Source organism: Papaver somniferum, unplaced genomic scaffold, assembly GCF_003573695.1.
Source record: "Papaver somniferum cultivar HN1 unplaced genomic scaffold, ASM357369v1 unplaced-scaffold_21, whole genome shotgun sequence".
NCBI lineage: Eukaryota > Viridiplantae > Streptophyta > Magnoliopsida > Ranunculales > Papaveraceae > Papaver > Papaver somniferum.
This window is the reverse complement of record NW_020631041.1, coordinates 413,815-422,978: the sequence shown is the minus strand read 5'-3', so window position 1 is coordinate 422,978 and position 9,164 is coordinate 413,815. Positions and strand designations below refer to the sequence as shown.

At 35.9% G+C, this 9,164-nt stretch overlaps 1 protein-coding gene and 1 non-coding gene across 2 annotated transcripts; both read left to right on the top strand.

The window, feature by feature from the left end:
* Positions 1–374: 374 nt before the first annotated feature.
* On the top strand, positions 375–4,567 carry LOC113340305 (serine/threonine-protein phosphatase PP1-like). Its single transcript, XM_026585513.1, has 4 exons — positions 375–760; positions 2,518–3,077; positions 3,185–3,397; positions 4,276–4,567. Exons 1-4 carry the CDS (start codon positions 547–549, stop codon positions 4,315–4,317), a joined length of 1,029 nt encoding a protein of 342 aa, XP_026441298.1. The 5' UTR covers positions 375–546; the 3' UTR covers positions 4,318–4,567.
* A 547-nt stretch (positions 4,568–5,114) lies between these two features.
* Positions 5,115–5,186, top strand: TRNAG-UCC. Its single transcript has one exon. It is a non-coding gene; the product is annotated as a tRNA-Gly (tRNA).
* Positions 5,187–9,164: the final 3,978 nt, after the last annotated feature.

Sequence of the window (9,164 nt, the reverse complement as noted above, 5' to 3'; positions counted from 1 at the left end):
GACTAATAATCTGAACAACTGTGCAAATTTTCTTAGTGCAAACTAAACAAACCTAAATCAGTTTTAAAAGCAATCACTAATGACTTAACCGTGAATTACAATGATCATGGATTCATGGTTATCATATGTGCATCATCCTTGAATAAAAATCTTTTGGGTCACAATTTTGTAAACACAAAATTCAGTGTAAACGAAGTGTAAGAATAAGTAAAAAAAAGAAAAAATTGCACAGCTTTTCGAGATTCACTTTTTAAAGCAATATTACATCTCTAAATCCTTAACCATGATGATCATAATTATTAACAATATAAGTGCATCATGATCTAAGAAAAATCAAAATTTGGGTCATGACCATGTTTTAAAAACATCGAGTGTAAACAAAATGTAAGAATAAATAAAACAAGTTGTGGTTGTATATTTGGGTAATTTTGCGAAGTCTCTTTCCTTTTCTGATTTGAGAAGTGAGGCGTTGTTGAGAGAGAAAAGAGGCAAAGAAAAAAAAGTTAGGGTTTTGAGTTTTGAATCAGAGAGTGGGGGGTTTTTTTAATGGAAGAAAGTTCTTCTGATGAGAAGAACACAAATATGGATGAGTCCTTATTAGATGATATCATACAAAGATTACTAAATGTTAAGAATGGAAGAACACCCAGAAGATGTTATCTTACCGAATCAGAAATTCAGCAGCTTTGTAGAAATTCAACATCTATCTTCCTCAATCAACCAAATCTTCTTGAGCTCAAACCTCCTATTAAAGTTTGCGGTAAGATTCTGAATTTATTGTAGAAATTCAACATCTATCTTCCTCAATGAACCCTTGCATTCAAGTGGGGGCTAATGCCCCATGGGAACTTTATTTTAGGGTTTTGAGGGTTTTTTTTTTCAATTGGAAAATTGCATCTGTTTTTGGGGTAGTTCTTGTTTTAGTTGAGCAAGGATGGGTATTTGAGCCCTTTGCCCTAGTATTCAAATTTGTCTGAGGTGTTCTTGATGGGCAGGTACATTAGAGAATACTAAGTTGTTAATTGTCTGTTTCAGTATTTAGTTGTAAAGAACCCGAAAAATGTACCTTAGTTTGGATTTAGGTTGATTTTCACTTTGTAGGTGTCTGTGAATGTGAGCTGGTACCATATGATTCTATGAAATAGGTAATTCTTTATCTTTAGGATAACAGCTGCGCCTCTAGATTAGCATGCCTCGTGTAAGTGTTGGAGAAAACCAGAGATTAATCGGGAAAGAGCAAGAAAACCGAGGTGGTAGTTCGTGGGTTGTTTGCCAACGAAGTTCTTGATTGTATGTCTGTTGTCTTTGTATGTCACATTAAATTGCGACATTATCAGGAAGTACCATACAATTTTCTTTAATTGTTCTGTAACAAATTGGTCTTCAAAATTGTCTGAGGTGTTCTTGATGGGCAGAATGGTTCCAGGTACATAATAGAATGCAAAATTGTTGTCGGTTTTAGTATTAAGTTGTAAAGAACCTGAAAAATGTACCTTAGTTTGGATTTGGTTTGATTTTCATTTTGTAGTGTGTCTGTGAATATGAGCTGGTACCATGTGATTCTATGAAGTAGTGAATTTGCTAGTCTTTAGGATAACAGCTGCGCCTCTAGATTAGCATACTCATATAGGTGTTGGAGAAAACCAGAGATTATTGGGAAAAGAGCAAGAAAACCGAGGAGCTAAATTGGTCTTCCAATGAGGAGACAGTACACTGAAGAGCTTTGTTTTTTCTTTTTTTAATTGACAGGCGAATGGTTTGAGGTGCATAAGAGAACACTAATATAACCTTGTCTTAGTATTATGTTGTAAATAACACAAATAATGTACCTCTGTTTGGGAAAAGAGCAAGAAATCCGAGGAGCTAAATTGGTCTTCCACTGAGGAGACAGTACACTGAAGAGCTTTGTTTTTTCTTTTTTTAATTGACAGGAGAATGGTTTCAGGTGCATAAGAGAATACAAATATAACCTTGTCTTAGTATTATGTTGTGAATAACACAAATAATGTACCTTTGTTTGGATTTAGGTTGATTTTTGCTTAGCAGTGTATCTGTGTATGTGAGCTGGTACCATGCAATTTTATATAATAGGTAATTTGTTAATGTTGTCATAGGATCATAGGTTGGGTGCTAATGTAGGATAGCTTGTTCGGGGTTGGGATCATATATGAAGCATCCATTTCTTCTTTTAAAGCTAGATTACTTTGGATGTAGCTCTGAGATTTTGCAATGTTAATGTCTTTAGGATATCAACTGCACATCTAGATTTGCATACCTGGTGTAAGTGTTGGAGAAACTCAGAGATTATTTGGAGAAAGCTTGAGGTGGCGATCCTTAGCTAATTTGTGTTATCTTGGTGGGTTGTTTTTCAATGAATTTCTCGATTGTATCTGTGTTATCTTTGTATTACATATTGAAATGTCACATATCATTAAGTACCATACAATTTTCTCTATTTATTTCATAACTCATCCAATGAGGGGACAGTGAAGAGTTTTGTTTTTTCTGAATTGATAGGTGATATTCACGGCCAGTATTCTGATCTTCTCCGTCTTTTTGAATGTGCTGGACCACCTCCTGAGACAAACTACTTGTTCCTGGGTGACTATGTTGACCGAGGTGAACACAGCATAGAGACAATTTGCCTTCTTCTCGCCTACAAAATCAAATATAAGAATAAATTTTTCTTACTTAGAGGCAATCACGAGTCTGCTTCTATTAACCGTATATATGGATTCTATGATGAGTGTAAGAGGAGATTTAATGTCCGTCTTTGGAAGACTTTTTGCGACTGCTTTAACTGCCTACCAGTAGCTGCTTTAGTTGATGGAAAGATCTTCTGTATGCACGGTGGATTGTCTCCTCACTTGAAGAATTTTGATCAGATAAGGGATATATCTCGTCCGGTGGATATACCAGATGAGGGACTTCTCTGTGATCTACTCTGGGCTGATCCTGATAAGGACTTCGATGGTTGGGGGGAGAATGACAGAGGTGTATCCTGTACATTCGGGTCTGATAAGATAAATGAATTTCTTGAAGACCATGACCTTGACCTGATTTGCCGAGCTCACCAGGTTAAATACCCCCTTTAGCATTCTCTACAAAACCAAAGCTACCTTATTCTCAATATGTGTCAGTTCTGTGCTCTAATATTTTTTATCTCATTTATGATTGTCATTAGGTTGTGGAAGATGGGTATGAATTCTTCGCGGATCGACAGTTGGTTACCATATTCTCTGCTCCAAATTATTGTGGGGAGTTTGACAATGCTGGTGCTGTGATGAGTGTGGATGCAGATTTGACTTGTGCATTCCAGATCCTTCAACCTTCTGATAAGAGAATGAAAATTGGATTCGGTAACAAGAAGTTGATACCTGGAACACCACCAAAGAAGGTAATCCCTAGTGTATGTCAATCTGTAGATAGAAAATTTACTCAAGTTGTGACATTTACTAAATATTGCTCAAAATCTTAAATAAAACCACTGGTCCACTTCTTCCTATTCGGCAGTCGCTAATAACTTAACTTAAAGCACCACTTTGCATGTTAAAATTCTCTTAGGTTGCTAGTCAGGCTCGAAGTTATAGAACTATCCTTCTTGTTTTAATGGGATTTGAGAAATGGGTTACCCATCAGTATGATTAGGGTCATCAAACAAAGACACTTGCGCAGATCACTAGGTCAATATTTCCAATGTTGTTGCTATTAGCTGTTAAAAATATCTAAAGACACCACTGACGATGGCAATACTAAATTTTAGCTCAATCTAAAGATAGAAAATTCATTCAAGAGCCGACATTCACTAAATATTGCTAAAATAATCTGAGCAAAATCTCTAGTCCACTTTTTTTTTTCTCGCAGTTGCTAATAACTCAGAAGTACTACTTTGGTTGTTCTTAGGATGCTAGTCAGACTCGAAATTATAGCACTATTCTTTTAATGGGTTTTAAGAGAAGAGTTACTTATCAATATGAGGTGTCAGTATCCCAGTGAGGCACACATCAATAGTTCAATGTTTTACAATCTTGTCGCCATGAGCCGTTAAAAACATCATTTGCTTGTCTAATGGTTAGGGTCATTTGTGCATACCAACTTTTGAGGGTGATCATGAGACGGACATACTAATACTACAGTCAGAGCATAGAAAACTAAAGCAGAATGCTCTCTGTATGGAGTTACAGAAGCCATCAATTACCTTTTCATTTTGTATGGTTATGCCTTGCAGATCCCACTAGATTTTTTGTGCTGACAAAAGTTTGTTTCATTTTTCAGAGTAAAAAGGAACGACTAATGGAAGAAGAACCAACTTCATAAATACTACAACGGGTTCATGGTATATCTCCTGCTGGCTACTTTCATCATCAAGATAAAGCTATTATAACCTTATAGAAAGACTCAGGATTTGCTGCAATGACAAGTTTGCAGAGGAAATGACCTAATTCTCGCATTGTTGGATTTTTTTTGTTGTCTTAGTTTGTAAATCTTCTATCAATTGTTGTACTATTTTTTACACATCTAACTATCAGGTTCTGCTTTTGGGTTCAATTGGCAATTTTTTAATACTTTTTGGTTTAACTAATAGCAGGCAGCAAGTCCTTTTTTCTTACACATCTAGCAATTTTTGACACACTCCAATTGTGCCCTAAAACCACTGCACATGACTCAAAATTCACATTGTTGCACAAACTGTCGGTGTAACAAAAAATCTGTAAGACAACTCAAGATTTTATGATGCGAGTCATGTGACCCAACAATAAGGGTTTTGTTGTCTGAATCATTACACTGGAGAATGTAACAAATAACTAAAGAAGAAGAGAGTAATATCAATTTGCATTAATATTGATATTAGGATGCAATACTTGGGCGAGTTTGCTTAATGACCATAAATCTACCTGCACTTTGGGTGACCCAAAAATTGTATCCTTAGCCAGAAGTGCACTATGATCCTTTTTTTTTTTTTTTTTAATTTTTATTTCTACTCGTTTTAACATTTTCTTATAATCAAATCAAATCCCATTTCATGAACTGCACAAAATATTAACTTGGAGGTTTATCATCTCGGTTTAGCTGGTCTTGACTCCATTCCATTTGGACATTAGTGGAACAAAGAAGCGTTTGTAGTCCAACGGTTAGGATAATTGCCTTCCAAGCAATAGACCCGCGTTCGACTCCCGGCAGACGCACTTGTCCTGAAAAAGGGTTTGCTAATACGATTTTTAGTTGACAGAGATCTTTTGTGGTTTTTGTATCCGGTAAAACCCCCAGAATATTATTCAAAACTTGAATTTTTCTTTGGAGAAGCTTGTTGTATACATACATTTCAATCACAGCACTAGTGAAGAGGTACTACCCAAAAGGCGAAAGTGGAGCATACAACATGAATCAACCTTGGGCTTTGGTTTGGAAAACTTTATTATTTTATGTTTTTTTAACATTTAGTTCCCTTGAATATCTCGTTACCACTTTGATCTTGAGAATAAGAAAACACTACTCTCCAGGGTTATGATTATACATGTTAGAAGAAAAATGAAAAGATATTGGATAGAAAGAAACAAATTGATCTACATGAAAAATGAAAAGAATAAGCATCATGTCTAAGAAATTTGAGCTCATTTAACATGAATGTTAAACTGATTGGAACTTTTTTTCGTGTGTTTCATGCAATGTTTGGACGTTGGCGTTTGGACAGCATATTTTGACACAGTAACAGCCCTGGGCCGTGACCATGTAAACAGAACGTAAAATAGGTAAAGAAAAAGGGAAAAGATGAAAGATAATTAAATTGTTTCAAGGCTTATTATAGGATCACAGCCGTCGCATTATTTTTTAATTTGGACTGTACAATAAAAAAGGTGAAGTAATTTTAAATGAAGCAACTGTAAGAGAGGGCCGGTTGCTGAATCCATAACCTTTTATTCTTTATTTGTATTTGTAGTTAGGCAAAATAATAAATCGGCATTCCAGTACCTAATAACGGAGCATGCGAGTCTTTATCCTTTTGTGATCAAATACTTCATCAACTTGTACTGTATCGATTAGTTATGATCAAATAATAATTCGACATTGGATTTCCCAAAGGACCAATATGGATAAAACTAACTCACTTGATTCCCAAAACTTCACTTATGTACGCTTTTCCAACATTTAGTTCCCTTCAACATCTCGTTACAATAACAAAACATTATTCTCCAGAGTTGCTGTGATTTAGGTTAAAAGAAAATTAAAACAAATCGGATTGAAAGAAACAACTTAATTTATATGAAAAATGAAAAGAGTAAAAACATTTTTAAGAGATTTAAACTCACTCAGCCAACACGAATGTTAAACTCCGGTCATTTTTATTTCCAGGTATTGTTGAATGTTTCTTCACTGAAGTTTGTTGGAGACATAAAACTCAATTAGCCAAGTAGGAAAGAGAGGTACAACCCAAAACGAAAAAGTGGAGCATGTATGGACCAACCTTAGGCTTTATTCTCAATACTTTATTATTGTATGTTATTCCAATATTTAGTTCCCTTCAGTGTCTCATTACACCCCGGTCTTGAGAATTAATAAGAAAACACAGTTCTCCGGGGTTATAATTATGTTTGAATGAAATGAAAATAAATTAGATTGAATGAAACAGATTAATTTATATAAAAAATGAAAAGAGTAAGCTTCATGTTCAAGAGATTTGAACTCATTTAACACGAATGTTAAACTGATCGGAACATACTTCTGTGTGTTTCGTGCAATGTTTGGACAACATTTTTGACACGCTAACATCCCTGGGATGTGACCATGTAATTAGGACCGTCAACACGACCATCATATAGAACGTAAAATAGGTAATTAAAGATAATGGAAAAACCTAAAAAATAACGACGTGCACAAGCATTGCCAATGCAAAATTTTACTGAAATTTTTTGAAACAACATTTTGGGTATATTGAAGTCAGAGGGAACCAATTACAAACCGTTAAAGAAATTATATCAGGTGTGGCTTCTCTATCATTTTAGTGGGCATATAGCAGAGACAATCCCCATCTGATGCCACCAAATGATATCCTAAAGACGAGCACTAGCTAAGATGCAAGAATAAAACCAATTACATATAATGCGGATTCAATAGAAAGCCAAAATTAGCATTAAACTTACAGAAATTGCTAGACTATCAAAAGCTCGGAAAATACAAAATCAATAACTTGTGCAGCCTTGCACAATCTAGAATTACTATTTCACAAATATACAATCCTTACTGCCTTAGTTTGCTGTAGAATATAAACTTCAACAACCCAAACGTGGAACGTAGCAGCAAAACAGAAGTGAACAAAGTTTACACCATGTTCAAAGAACCTCGTATGTTTCTCAACATTTAGTTCCCTCGTATTTTCCTTTGAGCAAAATAAAACACAATTTCTTCAATGTAGTTATTACGTTAGAAGAAAAAGAAAATGAATTGGATTGATAGAAAAGAGTAAGAATCGTGGTTACGACTTACCAGGCTTTAAACTCAATTTACATGAAAGTTAAACCGCCTAGTAGTGTTTTCGTGTGTTTCATGCAATGTTTGAAATTCCTTTTCTGGCAAGCCAATAGCCGGGGGGTGGGGGGAGGGTACGTTAACACCGAAAAACGACTGTCTACACCACCGTTTTTATATTGGTTGTTAAACGCAAAAGCGCATTATTTTTCCAAATTGCACAGTAGAATAGAAAAATGTGATTAAGCAGTGTACAATCACGGCACATGGCTGTGAGCGGCCTTGCCAAAGTGGTTTTACCAGCTAGTTCCCATGCACTGTACTGGAAATCGTTAAAGACAAGCGTTTGCCTTCTAAGGTTCAGCTCCGCCCGGCAGACACATTCCAGTTTCGCACCTCTGGTTTCATTTAGCAAATTTTTCGCCAGACAACATAATTTTTGGGGTTCAATTAGCATGACCCCAAATACTAATGGTCTCTTGGAATGTGTCGTCGTGATTTGTGACCCTTAATTGGCTCCATGACCCACAAAATGCATCGTGAATTATTTTGTGGCTCAAAATTGATCCTCCGTTGTGCCTGGTGATCCAAATTCTGCATGCCCAAAGTTTTCCGTGGACAAGTTTGCCTACCTTGCTAGAAGTGCCCCATGACCTTAAATTACATAATCAAAAGTTTGGCAACGTAACCAATATGTAGCCAGTGACTAGAATCTGCACTTCTGTTCGATATATACAGATGTGATGCAGATTTGTGTGACCCAAAAGTTGCACTCTGCCCAGAGGTGCACTATGATCCAAAGATTAAACATTTTCTCGTAATTAAACCAAACCCGTTTCATGAACTTGATCATCCGGTTTAGTTACGGGTTTGGATATTAATGAAACATACAAGCATTTGTAGTCCAACGGTCAGGATAATTGCCTTCCAAGCAATAGACCCACCCGAGTTCGACTCCCTGCAGACGCGCTCCTTTTACAATTTGCTGGGATGTCCAAAGCTTTTTTAGGGGCAGACGCTTTATTTACAATTTGCTGGGATGTCAAAGCTTTTTAAAGATTTTTTCTTTAGATCTGGCTATACTACATGATTTGAGAGACAATGAGGTGAGATTGCAGCTTCGCCTTGCTTCTTATAAGGCATAATACTCCGGCTGGAGACTACGAGGGAAGAATTATTTTAGTTATGTTTTCTTTAATGATTATATTTCTTCCAAAATATATATTGGTCCAACAAATATGCATAAAAGTCTTTTTCTCGGATCAAATACTTCATCAACTTGTGCCATATTAATTAGTTCTTGCAGATCTAAATTGAAAATATACCACCCAAAGGGTCGTGGGTCTAGCTTACGCTTTGGTCTGTAAACTTTCCTTGTGTATATTTTTCCAACATTTAGTTCTCTTCAATATCTCATTACTAACAGCAAGAACAAAGTAATGAGATATTGACACCCGGGTCTTTGGGCAAAATAACACAGCAAAATTTCTCCAATGTACTGATTGTTGGAAACAAAGCACTATAATCAAATTACACAAAGAAACCGCTGAGTCGCGTACTAGGTCGCTATCTTTAAGGTGTTTCGCGACTCTGCCTCTTGATTGTGCTAGCAGTCAGTTTTTTGTCGAAACCCTACGGGATAAAACAGCTTATCTCTTTCGATTTCTCTGCACTGAGAAATCGAATCAATAATAACTCTT